The 26,441-nt window shown below is 38.6% G+C and overlaps 1 protein-coding gene across 2 annotated transcripts; it reads right to left on the minus strand.

The window, feature by feature from the left end:
* Nucleotides 1–1,371: 1,371 nt before the first annotated feature.
* pank4 (pantothenate kinase 4 (inactive)) lies at nucleotides 1,372–25,732 on the minus strand. 2 transcript variants are annotated; one of them, XM_030134709.1, is made up of 20 exons: nucleotides 25,602–25,732; nucleotides 25,071–25,153; nucleotides 24,686–24,894; nucleotides 22,662–22,845; nucleotides 19,769–19,861; nucleotides 19,403–19,556; nucleotides 17,319–17,500; nucleotides 17,030–17,111; nucleotides 15,229–15,329; nucleotides 14,959–14,964; nucleotides 14,087–14,242; nucleotides 11,264–11,376; nucleotides 10,795–10,882; nucleotides 9,573–9,724; nucleotides 7,273–7,328; nucleotides 7,098–7,147; nucleotides 5,801–5,905; nucleotides 5,620–5,720; nucleotides 4,517–4,585; nucleotides 1,372–3,093 (listed from the first exon to the last, which is right to left on the minus strand). In XM_030134709.1, the coding sequence occupies exons 1-20, from the start codon at nucleotides 25,723–25,725 to the stop codon at nucleotides 2,844–2,846; spliced, it is 2,358 nt and encodes a 785-aa protein (XP_029990569.1). In that variant the 5' UTR covers nucleotides 25,726–25,732; the 3' UTR covers nucleotides 1,372–2,843. The 2 variants fall into 2 exon arrangements, with proteins under 2 accessions (XP_029990569.1, XP_029990570.1); XM_030134710.1 differs by lacking the exon at nucleotides 14,959–14,964.
* Nucleotides 25,733–26,441: the final 709 nt, after the last annotated feature.

Below are 26,441 nucleotides of genomic sequence, written 5' to 3' on the forward strand. Positions count from 1 at the left end.
AAAGCAGAAGACCTTTTGGGTAAACAGCGCCCCCCTTAAATGTAAAGGTGGATGATGTTTTTTTTTTTCTTATAGTGGATAATTTTTGGGCTGTTCTCTTTTTTTTTCTTATATTGGATAATTTTTTGGGCTGTTCTCTTTTTTTTCTTACAGTGGATAATGAAGTGCAAAAACATGATAAAACATAACATCTGGAATATTCATTGGTGGAAAATATCACCTTCTGCAGCAGCATTGTAAGGAAATGAAATCCAAATAACGCCAAACAGAGCAATTATTAGAAAGATAATTGGTTCATGCAAAGGGCAATTAGGTGTAAAAAAAAAAAAAAATCTAATCGAAGTGCCCTTATAGAGGAAATAAAGTGAGTCATCAGGTAAGTAAATGCTAATTGTAATTGTAATGTACTGTGTAAACAAATTTTGGACTACGGCAGCAGTAGTCCAGAAACATTACAACCTAGGAACTTTAAGCAGAGATTTGTGAGAATGTTTTAGGTTTTTATACATTTAGGCTCATAATGAAGTGCAATAATGGTGAAAAAAAAAACATGATAAAACAAAGTCTGGAATACTCATTGGTGGAAAATATCACCTTCTACAACGGCATTGTAAAGAAATAAAATCCAAATAATGTCAAACAGAACAATTATTAGAAAGATAATTGGTTCATGCAAAGGGCAATTAGGTGTAAAGAAAAAAAAAAAAAATAATAATAATAATAATAATAATAATCGAAGTGCCCTTGTAGAGGAAATAAAGTGAGTCATCAGGTAAGTAAATGCTAATTGTAATGTATTGGGTAAATAAATTTTGGACTATGGCAGCTTAAGTCCAGAAACATTACAACATAGCAACTTTAAGCAGAGATTTGTGAGAATGTTTTAGGTTTTTATACATTTAGGCTTATAATGAAGTGCAACAATGCTGAAAAAAAACATGATAAAACATAAAGTCTGGAATATTCACTGGTGGAAAATATCCCCTTTTACAGCAGCATTGTAAGGTAATAAAATCCAAATAACGCCAAACAGAGCAATTATTAGAAAGATACAAAGATGTCACCAACCCCTTACAAGTGCATGGTGGAATATATTAGCAGTAGGAGAGATGATCGAGAGGAAAAGCAGTGGGACCCCCTGCCAGGCCTTCTCATACATTACCAGCTCAGAGCTTCCCAGCAGGCATCAACCACCACATACCAGGGTGTCGAGCTTTTATATCGCCAGGGGCCGGGTGGTTTTAATATGGGGCAACACTCCACTTTCCCAGTTTCTCTACGTGGTTACAGACAGTCAGTCACTTCCCTGACATATCCACGCACAGAAAAAACCCCCAAAAAACAAAACACACCCACACGCACACAAAAGGATTAAAATAAAGGTTCTCACCATTTAATTAAAATCGATTGTCAGAAGAATAACACACAAAAATTGTGCTTGGTGTGCTTAACTGAAATGATGCAAATGAATTTTATACATATACACACTTGTATGTCACATATATGTACAAATGACAGATACAATACTGCGATGTGAGTCCACATGTAAAGCAACTGGAACTTTGGGTAGTATTTTCAGAGCGAGGCGAGACTTGTAAGATCCGATCCTGCTTTCGTTTAAGCTATGGGTGTGTTGTTGAAAAGACGAAATCACCGATACAGTCAGCCACTTTTACAATCGCACAGTGCTTTATGTTTGTTACATACAGATGCTGCAGTTTTATTGCCTTCAAATGTTTGCATTTTTGATTGTGTTTGAACTTGCACATGCCACTTAAATACAGTAAACCCATGGGCCAAATGCCACGGCCAGCTCAGTGACAAAAAGCTCCATGTGATGCTTTGATCGGAAACAGTTAGACTATTTTAACCTGAAGTATGCATTGTTAATCTCGACACCAAGCACCTTGGGAAAGACTGGAGAAAATTAGAAAATCTACATCACAGTAGAATACTGCCACCTTGTGGAGGAACACAGCTGAAACGATCGCTTGAATAAAGTGCTGCTACTCTCACTGATAAAACGTTTTCCCTGATGTCACTTTAACAGCTACACAAGTGACAGTGATCTTGATTCGTTTGCTAATCTCAGCTCATTTACTGGCAGTAATGATAAAGAGGAAATCCGCTGATTCTTCCACGTCTATGGTGTAAGACTGCAAGAAATTAAGCCTTTTTTTTTTTTTTTTTTTAAGAGTACTGCAGCCTTTAACAGGAATTCAAATCAAACTAAATGACTTCTGAGTGAATGATGCTTTTATCACATCAGCCTCAAGGCACATTAAACACATTTTATGTAAAAAAAAAAAAAGAAGTGTTGCTGCTAAAAGCTGTAATTACCCTTGTGTGACTCACTCACACTCTCTGTCTTACTTACAAACACACACCAGTCAAAAAAAATGTCATTTCCCCATGTGGGCGGACAGTGTTGTGCATTGGCAGCATGTCTACGACTCATGCACACTTTTAGAAAATACTTCTGTTTGGAATACATGTGACTACAAACTGAAGCTCTTGACTGTCATATCACTCTATCAGAGTTTACTGAACGCAGCCGGTGATGACGACATACTCCTGGTGCTGAGAGAAATCAATAGGCAGTAATGACAGAAGCAAACTAAGTGACGGTGCAGAATGTTGGACAGAGAAAGAAATTATAGTTATTTTCATGAACCCAGGACTAAAATCAAAATAAACCGTAATATCACTGCATTAGTGACCCTTTACCTTTAAACCGTACCGACATAATACCCTCAGCTTTCACTCAGTGGTAGTATGTGACCGTCACCCTTACATTCTGAGCTTATTCGTTCTGGTTGCATGACTTCAGCGTCCTATCCCGCTCATGATGGCGTCAGTGCTGTGGAGTCCAGGCTAGGTCTCCCAGCCGGTACCTCGTACTTGAAGACCACACTGAACAGCTTCCCCCCCAGTCGGTCGGCCAGCCACGAGTTCTTGATGACAGCCATCTTGAGGCTCTCACAGCTGAGCATGGCGTAGTAGTTGGTGTGAATGGCTCGGCCCATTCCCTCAATAATCACCAGGTCGGTCTTCCGCTCCCGCACCACTGTCGCCAGCACTTTGTCCAGACGGCTGGAGAACACAAAGGAAAAGGTTACCTTAAATCAGTGTTTTTCAACCTTGGGGTTGCCTAGAATTTAAATAGGGTTACCTGAAATTTCTAATAATTGATGAAAAAAAAAAGAAAAAAACTTAGTAATAAAATATATATGGTGAGTTGACAGAGACAATCTCAATCCATAAAAGACATGACAAATAGTGAAGCTGAAACTGCAGCACTGTGGTTCTGTTTATCTGTCAAATGTTCATTGTGGTCAGTTTCAGATGCTGCAGCTCTTTCATAATTCATAGTTTCAGTTCTTGTTTGTTCAGTATTAATTGTCAGTCTTGTAAATCACAGCTGGACTGACTGTACATATCCTGACCAAGGAAAATCAAATTCTCCCTTTGTGCAGTAATCTACACCTGGCTTTTCTACCTACGTCCAGAATAATATACATTATATGGACTAAATGTCCTCTAAAATTAACGTTTATTTACAACATAGTACAGAAAACTGTTACATGATCAAAAATAAATTAATTTTAGCAAAAAAAAAGTCTGGGGTCGCCAGAAATTGGTGATGTTAAAATGGGGTCACGAGCCAAAAAAGGTTGGAAACCACTGATCTAAGCTAAATATTCCAAAATAAAGCTCTTCATAGTTTTAGCATGCCATCATTACTGAAAATAAATGAGTGTGAAAATTGTAGCTCATTATGTGCCGTTTTATATATAGTGTCTTGGCAAAAATAACGGGACTGACTGTACATATCCTGACCAAGGAAAATAAAATTCTCCCTTTGTGCAGTAATCTACACCTGGCTTTTCTGCCTCCGTCTATAATAATATATATTATATAGACTAAATGTCATCTAAAATTAACATTTTTTACTACATAGTATAGCAAACTATTACTATAAATCTCAGTCTCATTCCAGGTTTTGTGTGTAACCCATCATGTCCACTTGCATTACATACAGAACCTGCCCAGTTAAACACATATAAACCACCAATGATTTTGCAACAGCAGTCATTTTTGTGAAACACTGCCTGGCACAATTAGTTCAATTCCCAAAATGCACCTGTGGGAGAATAACGAGGTATGTGAAAAATAGTAGTGCATAATTTTTGTGTCCTTTTGACCGTGTTACATGCAGATTTTTGTATTAAATATAATGTAAAATAATATAAAAAATGTGTTATCTGAAAAATAGTTTTTCTTTTATATCAGTAGATATTTATTTTTAAAACAGACCCAAAGTGCATCCAAACTTGCTTCATAACATTAGTCTACAACTGGTTTGAATTTTTAGCCCCTATGTCCTGTTTTTAGGACCAGTTTCACAGAAGCACCCAGGGATTTTTTAACTACAATAAAGAGATGATGCATTATTCCTAAAAACATCATCGGAATTAGTGCAAATCCATATATCAATATTATCAAAAGTCCAAACCTTAGATCCAGGCAGGGGGAACTGGAACCACTCTGCACCAACGTCAACCTGTCCTCCTTCAGCCCAGCCCTGAACAACAGACCACAGTTCAGTGCAAATGCAGGTTTTCAAATCAAATCATAAGGTCAGATTTCCAACACAATATCTTTTTTTTTTTTTTTAACCTTTATTAAAACAAATTCCTTGACCTACAGTTCAGCCTCATACATATTGAACAATACTTGTCTTTTAAATATTTTTTCTACTCATACACACGTGGAGGAAAAAGGAGGGAAGAAAAAACAAACAAACAAAAAAAAACCCTTCCACAGGTTAGTGACATATTCTTTGCCAGATAGGACTTAACAGGAGAACCATCTTTCCAGGTAAATGTCCATCCGGAGTTGCAGGCTTGCGGTTATGTTTTCCATACAATTTACACTGCAAAAATCTAAATCTTACCATGTATTTTTGTCATTTCTAGTAAAAATATCTCATCACACTTAAAATAAGACAATCACCTGAAGAGGAGCTTTTCAGTGAGACATCAGAACTGATTTTTAGACAATAGATCTTGAAAATCTTCTTTCAACAAATCTTACCCAGATCATTTTCATTTGTTCAATTGGCAGATTTTTTTTTTTTTGCTTGAATTAAGCAAAAAAATCTGCCAATGGAACAAGTGAAAATTATCTTGGTAAGATTTCTTGACATAAGATTTTCCAGATCTATTGTCTAAAAATCAGTTCTTATATCTCTCTTACAAGTTACTCTTTAGGCGATTATGTCTTACTTTAAGTGTGATGAGATATTTTGACTAGAAATGAGAAAAATACATTTGGTAAGATTTGGATTTTTGCAGTGTACAGCTCTCGGTCTTTTTGATCCACTGGTCCACAGTGGGTGGGTGGAGTTTAAGACAGTTTATAGTAATAATTTTATGAGCTAGTAATACAAGAACTCTAAGCATATATATTGCCAACACAATATTGTATAATTTTAGGATTATGTTTACGTGATTCATAGTTACCGTCTGTTTTCTGCATATTTCAAACTTGCATTAGTTAGTCCTGCCCAGCAAAAAAAAAAAAAGGCTAAACTTTAATCCCACTATGAACACTTACTGTATCACTGAATCCATTGCAGCAATTTTTTCTGTCAAAATTTGCAGTTCGCCGTTTGTTACATCATTCAAAGCTGGGCCAGAGTTGCTGGCCAACACAACCTAAGGAACGGAAAAAGAGGCAACTAATTAGATATGACCAATTATAGTGTATTCTCATGTGAGTTGTTAGGGTGCCTTACCTCTGTTCCTCGAGAGAGAAGCTCTCTGACAAAAGGCATCACCCCTAGAATGATGTCTACTCCACTATTATCTACGAAAAACAAGGCACACTTATGAGGAGGACCCTGCAAGAGAAGACCAGGATGGATTGTATTCAAGAAGTAATCACATAAAAACAGCACCACAAGAATGTTATATTACTAAAAGTGTTTGCTTCAGAGGTTGCGCTAGACATTTTAATTGTCCGACATTTTGACGAACAGGGTCATAAAAATTCCGTCATAACATATTATTATCCATCATTTCAAATTTTTGTATTTTTTAATGATAATGAGATATATTTAGTAGTATTTAATGTTCAAAAACATCTCAATGATGCAGCAGCTGTAGTTGCTGCTGGCTGATAAACCAACGTGATATCACTATTCACATAATTATATACGCCACTTTTAATTGGTGTGTTATCTGTAGACATTCTAAGCTTTCCTTGTGTTTGTTCACGCAGTGTCAAATATCATGCACTGAGGGTTAGGGTTCAGGTTATGTGAACCAGAGATCTGGGCACAAATGGACATGCCATCAAATAACACATGAAAGGTAGAAAATGCGTACATATAGCACACCAAATGCCATAAGAACTGGCGTATTCCTTACTTGTCCTTCATCCTTCACCTCATCAGTCTCTCTTTTTTCACAGTGTTTATCAATGCCATCACATGGACTGGGCTTTTTAAAATAACTAAAGAGACTCGGCTGTCTTCCCATTTTGCACAAACAAAGTAGCATCTAGTTTTGGCTAAAGTCAGCTAAACAACGAGACAAGACTTGACACTGACTGATTAATATGCACACTGGCATCAACTGGACAGGGGGTCTACTACAGGTGAACTAACGGGGAGTCATTTGACTGAAGTACCGCGGTTGTATTCAGCGTAGTTGTGAACAGTGGAGCTGTTGGGTTCTATACAGGTAGGATGCTGTTATGGAATGTTTGATGCCTTGTTAAGAGACAGACCAGCAATCCTGCGAACAGGTTCTGTTCACAGTGTTGTGTGAAAACTTTCTTTGGTAGATTACCCTCAGTATTTTAATCTGTCAAATTGACAGACGGCCTTCAGAGTTTTCCGTCATTTAAAAAAAAAATCCGTCAATGAGGGAATATTTTTGGTTAACGTGACCTCTGGTTTGCTTTTGGAGTTCATCCCTGTTAACCTTGATGTCTGAACACCTCTGGCAATGTAAGTGCTTTTTGATTAAATATCTAACCTCCCACTAAAATGTGGCGAGTGTCATGAAACAACAGAAAAAGAGCCTGACCTTTATTCGCTCAAACCACTGGTCATAACAATCAACAAGCCATGGCCGTTCTGATGGAAAGAAAAGACAAAAAAGACAGTTATGTACTAAAATATGAGCAACATCATGTACTTACTACTCAGAGGACATTCAACAGCACAAATTACTATGTAAAAAAAAAAAAAATGTTAGAGACCTTCCAGCTGCCGTTTAGCTTCTTCAAAACCAAACTCAGGGTCAGACTCCAGGACACTGCATCATATCAAGACAAATTGTGCAAAATGTAAAAAGTACATCAGAGCAAAATGTTCAAAGCAGAAAAGGATCTCTAAACCTCTAAAGGGCTGTAGTACCAAGGATTTAACAGACTACTCAGCCTTGGCTGCAATTTGAAAACAAGGTTCCTACACATTTAAAATTCCATACTTTTTCCAGACCCTAATTTCCAGATATCTTGGTAAAAAGAAATTCCAACCAGCCTTTGTATTTAGGATTTATGAGCTAGTCGTCAGAGAATTTACATCTACCCATTATGAGTTCTGCTGATGATCATACAAGGCATGTTGAATATCTCGCTCATGAACAGTGTGTGGACATCGCCTGTCTGTCAAAGCAGCAGTGAGACTTGACAACACCTGGGCGGGCCTTAAAACGGGTTGGCGGAGGGTAAGAGCAGAAGGCGGGGCATTCAACTTGTCAATCTGCCCAAATGTTTTTTGGGACACTAACATTTTAGCTGCGTTAGCAAGTGCCTTAAAAAAACAGATCAATCCATTTCTATTTTTTTAGATATTCATCATTTTATGTTTTAGAAAATAGAACAGTGGGAACAGTCTGGGAAACATGAATATTTTTCCATACATGTTTCCATTTTCCATACTTTTCTAGACCTGGAAATTTATAAAATCAAATTCCAAATTTTTCCATATATGAGTAAGAACCCTGTAAAAAGTAAACAAAAACTTCATCAGCCATATCGTTAGTCTCATAGCATAATTGCCTAAGTCATATTTTTGGCCAAACTGTGATATCTGCGTATAATGAAGTAACAGTGTTTGGAGAGTAAAGTAACACAGATATCACAATTTGGCCAAAAATACGACAGGTAATAATGCTGTGAGGCTAATGATACATAAATCTGTCCTAAAGAGACAGGAAGCTCCTGCTAAGACAAGCTGGCCAGGGCTGGTCTGTGCAAAAGCAAAGACGACAGATGATTTAGAAGAATCAGAGGTGTTGTTTTTAGGGATGCAACGGTACTCAGGAAAACCGTGTACCGTTCGGTCCGCCCTGCACAGGACAATCTGCCCTTATGGACCACAGAATTTTGGGTCTCCCTCTCCCTCTCTCGCTCGCTCGACATGCATGTGAGCACGCAGCGCAGGGAAACCCCACCCCTCAGTAAGAATCAGTGGACAGAGAAGTGGCTTTAGACTCAACACACATCAGAGTTCTGCATGGGTCCACCACTTTTCCAAAACTGGCACTCCCATAACCACCTACATTAGACCCGCCACCCGACCCGACCTGTGATTAAACACATTGTCTACACAGTAACTCACTTTTAAAGGTGCGGGAGACTTTTGTGACCAATTTTTCATCAAATCTGTCAAACGTCAGTCATATCCTCAGTATCATGAATCTGTAAGTCTTTCTGTGATTACTCACCTGAAAATCTTGCATTATGGTGAACAATTTCTTAGTGCCATCCATCATAAACAAACCATGTTTACAAAAAGAGCCGGGAGGTAACTTGGGCATCTTTGGAATTTTGCCGCGATTGGCATTGTGGGAAACGCTGGTTCGTGCCGCTGTCTGGCAGCGGCAGCTGCTACAGACACGAAGCAGAAACGGCAGGAGCTCCCTTTCCCTCTATGTATATTCCTCCAGCCGTTTCCGCGTTTCAGTTGTTTCCGCGTCGTGTTTGTTTCATCCATATGATATCATATGGTATCCTGCACCTTTAAGTTCCTGCAGGTCCCTGATCCAGTGCTGGAGTCTAACACATACAATACTGTGACACGCTATTTCAAAAAAATGCGTATGCTAGATAACCGTGGCATTTTTATACCACCGTTTTCTTTTACATCCCTATGCTGAAGAGGAATTTATTTATTCAAAAAAGCCCCCTTTGGGCCTTATGTGTGCACGTGTCTGTTATATACGACTGTATACAAGTAGTCAAGGAATAAGAAAGGGTTCTATTGTTTGGTACAGAAAGTGTTATTTTATTCACTACAATGATAGAATTTGTTCCTACTGTAAAATTCAGTTTTTGCTAACAAGTAAAATAAAAATATAATTTTGAGAGAAAAAAAATGTTCTCTTCATGCACAAAACATGTACCGACACCGCGGCCCAAAAACTGAGGTACGGACCAAACCGTGGGCTACCTGTACCATTGCACCCCTACTTGTTAACAGTCATAGTTAGTATTAGAGCAAAAAAACTTCCACACAGCTGCTTACAAGGTAAAAGTGTTTTAACTCCACTTACTCTGAAACAGCCTTAGCTCCCCAGTCAAAGACATTACCAGCCAGGACGCCCCTGACCAGTGCGAACTGCCTTTCTTCCCAGCTCAACTTTTCCAGGGACTTCACGGCCTTCTGGTAGTACCTCAGAGCGACATCGTTCTCTCTTTGTTTAATCTGCAACAAAACAGGGATGCGACGCAGGTTCTTGATTCTCACAGAGCCTAAAACCAGCGAGAAACTTTAAAAAGGAAAATATTATAACAACATATACAGTAGTGTGCAGAAGTCTGAGGGCATCCTTAGCGATGCTGTTTTTACATGGTTGTGATTAGCAAAATATCTATTTCTCAGTCTCTTTATTAAAATTCAACAAAAAATAGAAGGAAACATCGTGTATAGCGTTAATCCTTAGGGGTCGGATCTTATTTTGGCCGTTTTTGAGTGCTTTTGATTCTGCCTTTATATACTGTATAAAGAAATGTTTACTATACGCATGTTTGGTATCTATTTATTCAGCACAACTTCATCTATCTCATCTGCTGATTATTTTTTCACTTTAACCTACTATATCAACATAAAGGGCCAAAAAACATACAAAAAATATAAAATCCGGTTTGAAAAATTTATATAATTTATTCCATAAATAACACAAAGACACTTAACGAACCTTTTGAAAGACTATATTCAAAAGTGAATGTTGGTTCCACATATTGGGTATATAAAATTAAAATTGCAAAAAATTAAAAACTATACTCACCCCTAAGAATTAAAATCTTACAAAAATATAAACAACATGGATTCTACAGGAAACAGTATTTAGTGTGATTTCTGTTCACATGACAAACAGTATCTCATACAATAAGAAACATTGGGCATAATTAAGTTGAATGAAACTTGATGTAAATCACTAGAAGATGAATTCGGTAAATATCATGTCTGTGAAGAAGAGTTCAAAACATGTTAAAATCACAGTAAAGTCAAAGTAAATAAGTATACTCTATATTTCAGTTGTATTTTGCTACAGAGACTGAGAAATGTACCTACATTATAATATATCATTATATTCATTAAAACAACAAGCCTGCTTCTGGCCTAAAACCTTTGCACGGTACTGTATATGCAGTCTAAATTATAGTGTATAATTTAGCAGATGAAAGCATAAAGTAGAGAGCCACACTAGTTTTGCAGCACACAAAAAGGAAAAAAAAAATAGAAAACACACAGATGACAGATTTTACTCAGACCTTAGAGTAGGGATCAGGAAAGTTGAACTCGTTTAAACAGTGTTCCCTTGTGTCTAACAGACTTCTGACAGTGAGGGATCCATAAGCACTAGGTGAGAAGAGAAGCACTCTATATTAGCAAAGGAGAAACACATACGACCACAAAACGAGGCTGGGGCGGTTGATGCAAAGAACATGTCACCGCTATGGAAATATGACCATAAATAACATAACCCTGCCCCAAAGTCCAACCATGAATCTACTACTACTACTTTTTTCTGTCATTCTACCACCATGATTTATTCTTTTCAACATATTGTTCATGCGGTCTACTACACCCGGTTCCTCAGAACTGAACTAAACAGAAGCATTTTATATCAGCAAGATAGATAGGTGCTAATAATACTGATGCAGACGGCAGAGGAAACAGTCGAGTTTTAGTCCGCTAACAAGCAAAGTCAAACAGAAGACGAATAAACAGAGTTCTTACAACGGCTGGTGGCGGAGGGTTTGGAGTTTGTGTCTGTACTTCTGACGGAACTTCTCCGCTCTCTCTGCAGCCTCTGGCATGTCGGGTTGGCTCGCCACTGCTCTTTTGACCACCTGCTCAGAGAAAACAACAACGGTAATGGCCTGTAGTTTCTCTGCTGTTCACACAAATAGGACCAATGTCCCTGTATCTCACTGACATGTTCTATCAAGAACCGATAACAAGTTGAATTTGTAAGGTTGTCAGGTTCTGTCTCTGTGTTAGAGTCCTGTGGTCTGAATGAAGGAGATCAATCTCCCAATAGAAGTGGGTGGTACTTTCACTGGAGGAGAACTCAACTCATTAAATGAAAGCCCATCAGGGTTCCTACACATTTGAAATTTCAAAATCCCATACTTTTTCCAGACCCTAATTTCCAGATGTCTTGGTAAAGAAATTTCCAACCAGTCTTTATATTTGGGATTTATGAGCCAGTCGTCAGAGAATTTCCATCTACTCATTATGAGTTCTGCCAACGATCATACAAGGCAAGTTGAATATCTTGCTCACAAACTGTGTGGACATCACCTGTCCGTCAAAGTAGCAGTGAAACTTGACGACACCTGGGCAGGCCTTAAAATGGGATAAGAGCAGAAGGCGGGGCATTCAACTTGTCAATCTGCCCAAATGTTTTCTGGGACGTGTAGCCTCCTGTATGTGCTCTCACGCAAACATTTTAGCTGCGTTAGCAAGTGCCTTAAATAAACAGATCGATCCATTTCTCTTTTTAGATATTCATAATTTCGGCTTGAAACGGGTGGAACTGAGTAGACTAAGGCTAAAGACGTTCATTTTGTCTTCTGTTTATGTAAATATAGTATTTTCTTTTGTTCAGACAAAAGAACGTCTGAACAAAAGAAAATACTATATTTATTTGAGTAGACTAATGTTACTTTCTTTGCAGCTTAAACATTTCTCAGACACATTTAAACACAACAGCGAACAAGTTTATGGCAACATAACTTAAGACCTACCAAGTCAAATTTAATACCTTTTAAAGACTTTTTTAAGGTAATAAAATTCAGATTTGTAAATTCAAGACTTTTAAGACTTTTTAAGACCCAGCGGGAACCCTGTTCTTCAGGATATCTGCAGGTTTCAGCAAATCTAATTCAATGCTTTTAATGCCACTTCAAACAAATTTAATGCCAACGTCCAACAGCAGATACAGTTTTATATATAGTTTTATGACTGTTTCTCGTCGACAGGCTTTAACCAGGTTCTGAATAGTTCCTCAAATCCCTTCTACTGAAACTTGCATTTCCTCATTTTTTTGACATTTGCTAATATTCCCTCCACTCCTTCGCCACAGCATGAACACGCTCACAGCACGTTGGCATTCCAAGCATCCGGTGTTGTGACTTTGTGTATCCGCCATAAACAATAGCCAATTAAAGGGTTCGGCCTGTCAATCATCACACTATACTTCCGATAAAAATGATTAAATGTTTATATAATCAAAAGAAATCGTGAATAACAATGCTTTTTTTCCATCAAGTGTATTTAATTTTTTAATGCCTCTGGACATCGAATTTAACACTTTTTAATGCCATTTAAGGCCTTAATTTTCACATCATTGGTTTCTATTTATCTACAAGACTCTTCTCAGGAAAACACCTCAATACCTCAACCTTTTGCACTTTTCGCACAATGACTACCACCTGAGGTCCAGCAATTTCATTACTCTATCTCTTCCAAAAGCCCGCACTGTTTCCAGCCAGAATTCCTTTTGTTTTGCTGCAGCAAATGATTGGAACTCCCTTCAAAACTCCCTTAAACTTTCAGCTCTCCCAACACTCCGGACATTTAAACAGAAACTACAACATTCCCTCGTTGACTGTTGCACATGTTGACTCTCCCCTCTCCCCTCTCCCCTCTCCCCTTCTCCCGTCCCCATACACTCTAGTAGTTATTTATGTTGTTTTTAACTTCATAGTCTCTTCACCATTGGTTGCGAGTCTTGGATTGATCTCTACTGTTTCCTTGTATCTGTTTTCTTTTGTTTTGTTTTTGTCTGCTGGGGCCTCTTGCCAGGTCATCATTGTAAATGAGAAGCTGCTCTTAATTGACTTTACCTGGTAAAATAAAATACTAATTATATTAAATATATTACATTTTGTTCTAAATTTTGTATACTGGGAATATATCCTGAGGATTTCACACATACTAAGAAACAAACTAAAGTGTTGGACTTTGGACTGTTACATGCCAGGAGAGTTATCGCTTTGAACTGGAAGAGCATGGACGCTCCTTCTATAAAGCAAAGGATAAAAGAACTATCAGAGTGCATCGGATTGGAAAGACTGACTTATATTACCAAAGGAAAACTGGAGGAATTTGTACAATTATGGGAACCTTATATGAACATTATGGTATCTGGAAAATAGGGACATACAAATTATACAAATTCATACAAATTATCATTGTTTAATTTTCTTTAATTTTCTTATTATCATGACTGCTGTATTTTAGTATTTTTATTATTATTATTATTATTATTAATTTATGTATTTTTACATATATGTACACATGTTCACAAGAATATATGTATGTTATTTATATATACTTATATATCATTTGGTGCAAGTCTGTGTGGTGTGAATTGGTGTGTGTATGAGTGTTTATGTTGTTTTGATTCATGTTTGTTATGTATATCATTTACTTTGTGTACCTTTCAACATAAAACCTAAATACCAATAAAAATATCGTGAAAAACAAGAAATTATATTATATATATACTGCTATATATACTGTTTTTTTCTGAATCAAACATGTCCACTGTACCCCATCTAGAGCCTCCTCAAAGCAGTAGAGCCAGTATTCACGGGCCAGAGCATCCTCTGTGAGATCAACAGTGTCAGGGATGTAAGACGAGGGATCCTGCAACAGAGGCAAATTCACCAGCTGCCTCTCCAGACGATCCATCTCCAACATGTCGAACTAAACACAGCAAAGACAAGGTGGAAAACTACTGCATTATTCTCATCTATAACCTCAGGCAATTTTCATCCCCATCACAAAGTCTCTTCCAGTGACCACTTTGATTTCTTTTATGTTGGGATGATTCTTGGCAAGAGTGTGTTAGATGTTCAATGTTAGCATTTTTCACGTTATGAGACAACAGGAAAGGGCGATGAAGCAAGAAGGTTCATTAACTGGGGACACAATCAATACTCCATTAGAGGGTTGTGGTTGTTTTTAATGCATCTACGGGAGGTTTCTGTGGTAGTAAGATGTCAAAGATGAGCTACTGTTTTATTTGCAGCCCAGTAACACACTGTGCAATACTAAAACTAGTTAGTGAAAGCTAGGAAAAGCAGGAATTTTAGCAGGGAATCAAAAGCAGTGAGGGAAAAAACAGTTTAAGGCTCGTCAAAGTATTAGAAAATATGGTGAAATCAGCCAGTAAAGTCATAACGTTAGTGGTCGTGTAGACATACTGGCATTTATCACCATTAAGTGTAATTTATGTTCAGTAAGTTATTCCGTTTCACAGCACAATGTAGGCCTCAGTTTGTCTTGAGACAAGTGAGGACGTAGGTGAATTCCTGTCATGAATAAGTGAAGTGTTTACAGTTACAACACACAGAACTTATGATTAAGAGCCACATGTGATCAAACCAGTGCACACAAGTAAAACAGGCGGAAATACTTACGGGAAACTGAAGGAGAGGGTTAGGTAGACAGAAAAATTTGTGGGGAGGAAATGAAAAGAAAGATTATCAAATGAATGAATGAATGTCAGTGATTTGTTTGGATTCAGTGAAGACAGAGTGATGACATTTCCATAAAGCAGGTGACAAATAAAATATGAAGATGCTCAAATTTCTCAATTAAAAAGAAGCGAAGGAATAAAAACCAATGAAAGCAAAGAATATGACACAGTTCCATGCCCTTATATTTGTTTTTTCAATCTGCAGACTCACCGTTCCACTACGTGCACGTTGCATTGGATTCATATCTGGAGAAACGCTCATCAGGCCTGAGCTTCCAGCGTAATTCTCCCCCCAGCTGTACTGGTTTGGATCTAAAAATACAAGACACCATTATAGTAATACTGTATATTCACAGTGTGATATTGTGCAAACATCACTGCACATTTGTCTTGCAAAGGTTAGGTTAATACTTAGAGCTAAATTCAACAGCACCTCTTTTCAACCTTTTAATTCTTCGGTTCTGTTCTATGTACTACCATTATTTTTTACACTATAACACTAGAAAAATATAAGCCCAAAGATTTTATTCACTCCTCATGTCATCAGATTACTGCAACATGACAAATTTCTAGTCAGTCCTGACGTATGGAAGCTAGGGCTGCACGATTATGGCCAAAAACAAAATCCTGATTTTTTCCTCTAAAAACTCAATTTTGATTTTGGGGCAAAACTACAAAAGACAAATGAAGTCAGCAAGTTGTTTTCGTGAGCAGCCCGCAATGCAAGGCACTGCTCCCTACCTCAAATCTGTGACAGTATCACATGATGGGCCCACAGAACTGATACCCAAATAACTCTGCTGCTAGAGTCCTCACTAAGACCACAAAAGCGGGCCACATTAGTCCAACTCTGAGGTCCTTCCACTGGCTGCCTGTCCGTCAGAGGATAGACTTTAAAGTTCTGTTGCTGGTCTATAAAGCTCTGAATGGTTTAGAACCAAAACACATCAGTGACCTCCTGACCCTGTATGAACCCACCAGACCCCTCAGGTCACCTGGATCTGGTCTTTTGTCAGTTCCCAGAGTCAGAACTAGACACGGAGAAGCTGTGTTCAGCTTCTATGCTCCACATGTCTGGAACAAACTTCCAGAAAGCCTCAGATCAGCTGAAACACTCAGTTTCTTTAAATCAAGGTTAAAGACCCACCTGTTCTCAGCTGCATTTGAATAGAGTTTTTATTCATTAGTTCAGATCTGCACTGTTTCTTTTAAGCTAAAAGTTTTTATCTGTTTTATCTGTTTATCTATTTTATCTATTTATCTGTTTTGTTTTTTTCCTCATGCCTATACTTTTTATTGCTTCCCTGCTATAATGCTTTTAATGTTTTATGTAAAGCACTTTGAATTGTCTTGTACATGAAATGTGCTATATAATAAACCTGCCTTGCCTTGCCTAAGTCAGTGACAGCATCAGTCATGCGTGCGTGGACTATGAGTGACCCCCATGCGGTTATATTTAAATGGGGGGGATCCGTTCATGGAGAAGACCGACCCAGGACAGACTGGAGGGATTATATCTCTGGGCTGGAAATGCCTCGTGATTCCCCCTGGGCTGATGCAAGTGGCTGGGGAGAGGGCTGTCTGGACTACTCTGCTAAGGCTGCTGCCCCCGCAACCCGGACCCAGATTGGAAGAAGACGGTACGGTATGGATCTGTGCGGGACAACGTAAGATTAGTGATCCCCATGCAGTTATATTTGAATTGATCGGTGCATGAAACCACGGCTTATATTGGTATCACTACTGCTGGTCCATCACAGATTTAAGGTCCGTGGTTGTTATACGGACTAAGGTGAAAGACCGCTATCACAGATAGGAGGAGGAGCCCACGGTAGCCTGCAGGTGTGCTGCCCACAGACACAAGAGAGACGAAATCTGTTTGACGATTTCCCTTTTTTAAAAATCGTCCAAATTAAAAAATCTGATTTCGATTTAAAATCGATTAATCGCGCAGCCCTAGTGGAAGAGTTTAAATTGTTGTGATGTCCAGGTATCTGTAGATGTTTCCTTACTGTCTTCCTCTGCCCCTTTAAGAAATGCTCCAATGGCTCCAAGGTAGCCTTCATGTCTTAGAAACAAAGCCTGAACTTCACCCTACAACAACAAATCAGAAAAAAGAACATTATAATCTCATTGCTGTTCAACTTTGCTAATAATAAAGTTGTTCCAGACTAAGCTCAAGTGCAAAAACACAACAAGACTCTTGTTACGCACTTAAACTACTCAAATGGAAAAGTTATGTTGGGGGTTTTATATCTCATTTGTTTGTTTATTATGTGATAGCAGAGGAAGCAGCCTTGCCTTGGTGAAGAAGTTGATGCTGTAGGTGATGGTGTGCATGGTCACAGGGTGTCCTCTGATGAAGAAGCCTCCAAAATATACTCTGGACAGGTTGTGGAGCTTGGCATACAGACAGGCCAGCTGCCCGATGTCGTTGCTGATCATGTGGAGTAAGCTCTTGGCCATGTCTTCTTTAGAGAACTCTACAATTCAAAAGAGATCTTCATAAACATTGATGCGAAATATCCACCTGACAAAACACTGACAGTTACACAACAGACATCTGACAGCATTCTTTCAAATGTCCTCCAGCTATGGTAAGAAGTTTTCACTGTGGCATTCAAATACGAAGGCTGTTCACTAATTTTTATTTTATTTTTTTATTTTTTCAGTTATATGGGTATTGAGACACCAATTAAAAGCCCGCATAAACAGTATGAACAGTTGAAGAATAACACAACAGATGGACAGTTACAAGCTTTGCATCAATGAGCTGGTAATGACTGTCAATGTGTGTGGAATGCTGCAGTCTCCGCATTTCTGAGTTACAAATACAGCACGAGGAGGAAAAAAGGCTGCATCACAAGTGGGTAAGAGGTCATCACTTCATTTCACAACAGGTTTTATACTAAAACTGAACATGAAACACTTTGCAAATGAGGCAAATGAAACTCTGCATGCGGATTATAATATAAATTAACTGATACTTAAAACACCCAATTTTTAGAGTTGATTATGGGCCGATTATTAAACAGAGGGCAGTAGTCAAGTAGGATTGACACTGAGCTTAGTATGGATCTTTGTTGAGATTGAATTTTTTTTTTTTTCAATGTACAGCTAAGCTTTGAATAGACAAAGCATGCAGATGTACACTTGAGTGGGGGGGGGGTTTAAAGTGTACCTGCACTGGTCATGCCTACAACATTAATTGTGCTTCGTGTATTAGTTATAAGCAGGAGAGATACAAATTCAGTAAACACACTGGACCTTTTTATTGCGTAAATTACGTGAATGGGCAGAACCTATGAGGGGCAGCTACTGGCGGCCGTAAGTGATGTACCAGTAGTTGTTTTTGGGTGATCCAGAGCAAGTAAACAAGCAGCAGTGAGTGAGCAAGGTTGAGTGGAAAGCACATGTTCGCGCTTGTTGTTTGTGCAGCCATAAGCTTTACACTCCACGCACGTACTTGACAACAGACTATAGCCTACGTTACCTGATGGAACTGCTCGTATTACATGGGATCTTTTGAAATAGCAAGCATTGAAAATTCAGTAGGGGTACCCTTTAAATCTGGTCAATCAGTGGAATACATTTAATGCATCATGAACTAGGGATGTGAACAATTAATCGACTGTCGATTAATTGTCGATAAGAATTTGCTCAATCAAATTATTAATTCTCGGTTAAATGCCCTTTTCCGCCACATATTTGTGGTTTTGACAGTAGGGGGCGCCACTGCCCAAACTAAGGGGGGACAGCATCTCCGCTGAAATCTCGCTCCATCATCTAAGCCAGTGATACAAAGTCAGAAATGCCCATTTCTTCTAAACTTTCCCTCTTTAGATCCATTTATTTTATTGAAATTCTTTGCAGAATTTCTTTAGTTCTACTCCATAAATGTTACTGTCTGTACTATATCCAATGGTACAATAAATCAATCATTAAGGAATATGACATGCTTTTTTTCATGAAGCATATCAACAATATTTAACTTTTATTCTTGTAGACCCTATTGAAAGAGAAATTCAGGTTCTCAGGAAAATTGCCGCTTATCAATTAATCATCAATCAATTGATAAAGTCAACCAACTAATAATTAATGGATTAATCAATAATTTGCATCCCTGTCATGAACCTAACTTGACTATAGCTGCAGCCCCTTGGAGCAATAATTAAGGATCAGTGTGCAGACATGTTTTAGCTACCTGTGAAGTTTGCAGAAGAGGTGTTAGATCCTGAATGCATAATGTTTCATTTTAATTGGAAGAACTTACAATAAACAAGATGCAAAGTATAACATGTCAACACAGCCTCATAGTACACTAACCTGCAGACATATATAACATAACAGAGCAGTGATATAACATCAGCATGCTCATTTTTCACCTTTTTCAGCAGTTGCAGACTTTCCAAAACTGCTCGCAATAAGATCTCCAGTCAAGCCCAGGGACCCATAAGATCCTCCGTAGATGTCTTTGACAAGCATGTCAACACTTGTATGTTGCCCTTTAGAGGCCAACTGTAGTAGCTCATCAAATCTCTACAGGGGGAAAGACATAAAGTGAAGAAGGTTTCAGGGAAAACAAAATACTTCAGTGCAATTTTCAACAAATACAATCGCAAAAGAAAAACAAGTTGTGCCTGATAAAAGGCATTCAGTGAAGATGTACATTTTAAAGGTGTTTTACATTTGACTTCAGAGTGATAACCATTCAACCTGAGGGTAAAAATATAAGGTGTTATAGTCAATACCTTTGTTTTGGTTAACAATGCTCCGAGTCCCCAAAATGTACCTCCACCTATTGAACTTCCACCAATTCGCTCAAATTTGTCCTCCGATTCAACCTGTTGCAAAAAGGAAAAAGGATGTGTGGGCAACTTATGGTCAGAAACAAAGAGTCTTGTTGTACAAATATATTGAAAAAAATCATCATGTCATCTTTATATACTATACGTTCAATTTTACATCTGTCACATAAAAACAAACAACAAAACTCTTCCAATTGTCTGATCTGACGATCTGAAACTATAAATGATCATGGTTTAACAGATCATGATTCAGATGGACAGCTACCACCTAAACCACCAATAAAAACAGGAGGGATGCAACAGTACTCGGGGAAACCATGTACTATTCTGTCTGCCCTGCACGGGACAATCTGCCCTCATGAACCGCAGGTTTTCGGTTTTGCAATTGATTTTGTGTTGGTGCTTTATATACTAATATATCTCGCTCTCTCTGGACATGCATGTGAGCATGCAGTGTGGGGAAGCCCCGCCCCTCAGTGAGAGACAGCGGACAGAGAAGCAGCTTTAGACTCAACACACATCAGAGTCCCGCACGGGTCCACCTCTTTTACAAAACCGGCACCTGCCCGCACCCGCGTGCATTAGACCCGCAACCTGACCTGACATGTGATTTTTTTTTTTTTTTTTACCCCCCACCACCACCCCTCTTCAAAGGACAACTTTATTTTTTATTACAGCTTGTGTTTAAGCAACAATCTCAAACTTTATATTCACATGACTAGACATATACATAGAGGGAGGACTCATATAAATGAAAGTGTACAGGTATAGGACGAGACAAGACAGTGGGACAAAACAGACATAAGACAAGACAGTGGGACAAAACAGACATGAGACAAGACAGTGGGGGACAAAACAGACATGAGACAAGACAGTGGGACAAAACAGACATGAGACAAGACAGTGGGACAAAACAGACATGAGACAAGACAGTGGGGGACAAAACAGACATGAGACAAGACAGTGGGGGACAAAACAGACATAAGACAAGACAGTGGGACAAAACAGACATGAGACAAGACAGTGGGGGACAAAACAGACATAAGACAAGACAGTGGGGGACAAAACAGACATGAGACAAGACAGTGGGGGACAAAACAGACATAAGACAAGACAGTGGGACAAAACAGACATAAGACAAGACAGTGGGACAAAACAGACATGAGACAAGACAGTGGGGGACAAAACAGACATGAGACAAGACAGTGGGGACAAAACAGACATGAGACAAGACAGTGGGGGACAAAACAGACATAAGACAAGACAGTGGACAAAACAGACATAAGACAAGACAGTGGGACAAAACAGACATGAGACAAGACAGTGGGGGACAAAACAGACATGAGACAAGACAGTGGGGGACAAAACAGACATAAGACAAGACAGTGGGACAAAACAGACATGAGACAAGACAGTGGGGGACAAAACAGACATAAGACAAGACAGTGGGGGACAAAACAGACATGAGACAAGACAGTGGGGGACAAAACAGACATAAGACAAGACAGTGGGACAAAACAGACATGAGACAAGACAGTGGGGGACAAAACAGACATGAGACAAGACAGTGGGGGACAAAACAGACATAAGACAAGACAGTGGGGGACAAAACAGACATAAGACAAGACAGTGGGGGACAAAACAGACATAAGACAAGACAGTGGGACAAAACAGACATAAGACAAGACAGTGGGACAAAACAGACATAAGACAAGACAGTGGGGGACAAAACAGACATAAGACAAGACAGTGGGGGACAAAACAGACATAAGACAAGACAGTGGGACAAGCTGGCAAAGTGGTTGCTGTTGAAAAAATAAAACATGAGAGACATGAAAACAAGTAAGACAAGACAAAAATAGATACTAACTAGAAGCACTCGGAGAGCGCAGACCTCCGCCAAGGCTGATCAGTGGCCCCCCCCGTGGGCCCCCCCACCCCGATCACCACCAAAATTTAATCATTTCTTCCTTATCCCATTTCCAACAAACCCTGAAAATTTCATCAAAATCTGTCCATAACTTTTTGAGTTATGTTGCACACTAACAGACAGACAAACAGACAGACAGACAGACAAACAAACCCTGGCAAAAACATAACCTCCTTGGCGGAGGTAATTACATATTCATCATTATACATTGGTATTAGTGTGTGTGTGTGTGTGTGTGTGTGTGAGGAGAGGGGACCAAACAGACAGGGGTTCTACTGCTGGGTGTTGCATGGAGGTGGTTTAGGTTTTCAAGTGAGATGTGTTTTAACAGGGGGAGGAGAGAAGGACAGAGCAAAGGAGGGAGAAAAAGGGAGAAGAAGGTGGCAAAGACCCTACAGGAGAACACCAACAATACCAATAACAACGACCCAGGATTAAACACATTGTCTACACAGTACCGATCCAGTGCAGGACTCTGACACATATACGATACCGTGAAACGCTATTACAAGAAAGTGCATATGGTAGATAACTGTGGCATTTTTATACCGCCGTTTTCTTTTACATCCCTATGCAGAACACAAATTTATTTACTTAAAAAAGCTCCCCTCTGGGCCTTATGTGTGCACGTGCCTGTTTTATACAACTATATACAAGTAGTCAAGGAATAAGAAAGTGTTCTATTGTTCAGTACAGAAAGTGTTATTTTAATCAGTACAATGATATAATTTGTTCCGACTGTGAAATTCAGTTTTTGCTAACACATAAAATAAAATATAACTTTAGGAGAAAAAAAACTGTTCTCTTTACGCACAAAACACGTACCGAAACCGTGGCCCAAAAACTGAGGTACAGACCAAACCCTGGGCTACCTGTACCATTGCACCCCTAAAAAACAGTCATTACCTTAACTATGGACACCCCAGAGCCAATGTTTACAAGCAGATAAGGGAAGATATCTGGATGAGTGGTCTGAAAGCGGAACTCAGAGTCAGCGTGCTTGGCGTACACGAAAGCCTCATGGGGGATGTTCCTCAGCACAAAGTTGCAGCCCTTGATAAGGCAGGTCATCTCATCCTCTTTGTCCACTCTGCCACAATGAAAAACACACGGAGACGCTGTCAACTTTAAGTTGTAAATATCCAAATGTGGAATAACCCAATGGACATTTCTTTCTCAGTCAAAACAGAAAAGTAACAGCTACATATCTGACATCTGGATACCAATGTCACTAAGGAGCAAACAAAAAACATTTATTGTTCTTTCATTGGGCATTACAGTGGCTAATAGCATCGGTAGATAAGAACACTAGTCATGTGACCTGAAACAGTCCTCTTCTCAGTTAATTTTCTTCATGAGTCAACCTGTTTACCACAAAGATAAAGGGATGCTGCTACATTTGTGTAACATGAAGAGTGAAAACCTTCTATTAACTTTGTTTGGAATGTATTATACATGGAACAGCAAAGGATGTCAATATGTTTTACCTCAGGAAAAATATTGCGAGTCCATTTAAGCATGAACCACAAGACTGATGAACAGTTTTGACTCTTAGACCATCTCTATCCCAAGCTCTGAACCGAAAATAACACAGCATCATTATGTGACCATAGGTTTTACCTTGTATTGTTTGTTTTTTTTTTACAACCCTAATTACACAAAAGTTGGGATGCCAATACAACATGTAAACAAAAACATACTGCAATGATTTGCAAATCTCAAAAACCCTAACTTTATTTACAACAGAACATAGAATATGCCGGTTTAAGAATAAATAAGGCCATTTGGAATTTGATGTCAGCAACGTGTCTCCAAAAAGCAGGAAAAGTAAGCAACAGGATGCAACAGGTCGGTCATCAACTACAGTACATTCAAGATTCTGAGGACTGGAGAACTCCCTTTGGCACAAGGGACAAAGCCGAAAACCAATACTGGAGACCTGTGACCTTCAGGCCCTCAGGCAGCATGTTATTAAAACCAGGCATAATACAGAAGTGGAAATCACTACATAGGTTTAGGAACACTTCCAGAAATCACTGTCTTTGATCACAGTACACTGTCATCCACAAATACAGGTTAAATCTCTATGATGCAAAAAAGGGGCCATATTTGAACATGATTCAGAAATGCTGCTGTCGTCTCTGGACAAAAGCTCATTTTAAATGGACTGAAGAAAAGTGTAAATCTGTTCTGAGGTCAGATTAATCAAAATATGAAATTCTTTTAGGAAACTACAGACACTACATCCCCCACAGAGGGACTATTGGACTTGCTGTCAGCACTCACTTCAAAAGCCTACATCTCTGATAATATGGGGATGTATTACTGTCAATGGAATGGAAACCTTGCACATCTAAAAAGGGCTCCATCACTGCTGAGAGTTATAGTTGTTAAAAGAAAAACAAATGCTACATGGTGTTAAACACATTCCACCTTTTTGGAAAATGTTGCTGCCATCAAATTCAAATTTACATTTTTCTTATAATGGTACTTTTTTTTGTTTAAACATTTGATATAATTTATGGTGAATGAAATATTAGTTTATGTGATTTAAAAATCATTGCATTCTGTTCTTATTTTACATTTTGGAATGTTGGTTGCATTACTGGTTGTTAACACTATAATGTATGAGGGTATGTGGGAATGGGTGTATGTGTCACTCTATGATTTATACTATCTATTGCTACTTTATTTATAAAGCCTTGCTCAGGTAGTGCATTTTAATATTATTATATTATTATGTTTTATACCTGCCTGTCTGTCTTTTTTTTTTTTTAATGTGATGTACACCTGATATTTGGACAGCTGTATTTTGCTCCCATGTATGCTCAGTGTATATTCTGAAAGTAACAAACAAACCTGGCTCTGTGTCTCAGATATTCTATTATTACCTCATGAAGGCACATATCTGAACAGGTGTGAATACTTACTTGAGTCCGAGTTTCTTCTCAATGAGTTCTTTAAACTTATGTGCCCCTCCTCCAGTGGCTTTGATAACTTTGGTCTCTGTGTTGACCAGATGGTCTTTGATAAAGTCCAAGCATGTTTCGATGTAAGCATTTTCAAACTTGATAAAGTGCAGGCGTGCAGTGACTTCTTCTTGCACTGAGATTTCATACAGCTTGTCACTGGCAGCCTCCTGGGAAACAAAGGCACAAAAAACATCTGTGTGAACACTTAGCGTTATGTAAAGGGACAGGAAGAATCAGTCAGTACAACATGACAGATGTGTTTTTAAATAAATGGGATTTGGGAATAAGCTACCTTGCCAAGATAAGCATTGCCATAAATGTAAGAGGTGGAAGTAATTATTACCTTTGCGGTGTGGTCGAAAGATCGCACTTTGGCCACTTTGTGTTGTACTGTTGAATAGTAGGCAAGCTTTGTGAGAGATCCACCTGAAGGAGGCAAAAGAGGATGGATAAATCAAACGGCAGACACAGGCTATGACTGTGAACAAGTCCTTTAAAATGACCGATTCAAGCCAATTAACTGTAAACTTAGCTAAACAGAAGCAGCTACATCACCCACAGCTGCTAGCTAAACCGCTTCATGTAGGCTATGGTACTTATCAAAGTTGGACAGGTTGTTTGACACACATCTGCTTTTTGGGATACTGAAAATAATAAACGCACACCAGAGTTACAGCTACAAATCTAACAGGTTTGCTAAGGTGCTATCTAAAGTCAGAGTCAATGCTGATAACATTAGCTTTGTCTTGTTAACTTTCACTTGAAGTCATGTGTTATCACAGTATCAGGCAGGGCTGTGGAATAACACGGAGATTAGCTACGTTCAAGCAGAACTGACTAAGAAATTTAAGAAAACTTGTTAAATGTCAGGTACCTATGTCTATTGCGAAGCGCTTTGCGTTTTCCAAATTGCGGAAAATTTCGTCGGGCGGAAGAGTAATGCTTTTATCCATGGTATGTCTACTTGTGCTACTGTCAACTCGACCACATTCCGCCATGGTCGACAACGGCTTGACGCTGCGTGCGTGACGTGCGTGCGTATTACTTCACCGTCCAATCAGCTTGCACGTACAGACGAAGGAGTGAGGGGGTGTGGCTCAAAGATGGATTGTAAACATTATGGCATCACAATGAGCACAGGTCAGATGGAACACACTGAAGAGTCCAGAGCTGCCACAATACTGAGGATTTTAAATGGTGTTACTGGTGAAATTATAATGCTGGGTTACTCATAATTATATATATATATATATATATATATATATATATATATATATATATATATATATATATATATATATATTTTTTTTTTTTTTTTTTTTTTTTTTTTTTTTTTTCTCCATTGTGCAAAGATGTTCCTTTTCTCTGATTCTCCTAAAATTTATGGAAGCGAAGACACTTAACCACAACCAAAAGACTAAATAATGTTTTATTTATTCTGTACACCTCTTGTATTTGAACTAGTAAGTTAATCAGTAATTGTTCATACTTTGCTGTTAGTTGTAGATAATCCCACATACAGCCATAACAAAAACATTATACAGTGTTTGTCATTGCGAGACTTTTCAGTTCATGTGGACCACAGTCTGAAGGCAGGCAGTTACCAACTTTACTAACTATTGTGAACTTGACTAGTTCAATGACTAATGTCACCCTTTGACTTTGCTGTAATGAAGCTGCTCGTGATTTCTGTGGTTTAGAATAAAATGGAACA

This window comes from Sphaeramia orbicularis, chromosome 5 (assembly GCF_902148855.1).
Source record: "Sphaeramia orbicularis chromosome 5, fSphaOr1.1, whole genome shotgun sequence".
Classification (NCBI taxonomy): Eukaryota; Metazoa; Chordata; class Actinopteri; order Kurtiformes; family Apogonidae; genus Sphaeramia; species Sphaeramia orbicularis.

Excerpts from the sequence above, each read along its gene's own strand:
- pank4 (XM_030134709.1), bottom strand. The coding sequence starts at position 25,725 with ATGGCGGAATGTGGTCGAGTTGACAGTAGCACAAGTAGACATACCATG. Across the intron at positions 19,557-19,768 it reads CATTGTTAACCAAAACAAAG|AGATTTGATGAGCTACTACA; the intron begins GTATTGACTATA and ends TTCCCCCTGTAG. Across the intron at positions 4,586-5,619 it reads GCAATGGATTCAGTGATACA|GGCTGGGCTGAAGGAGGACA; the intron begins GTAAGTGTTCAT and ends TCTGTTGTTCAG.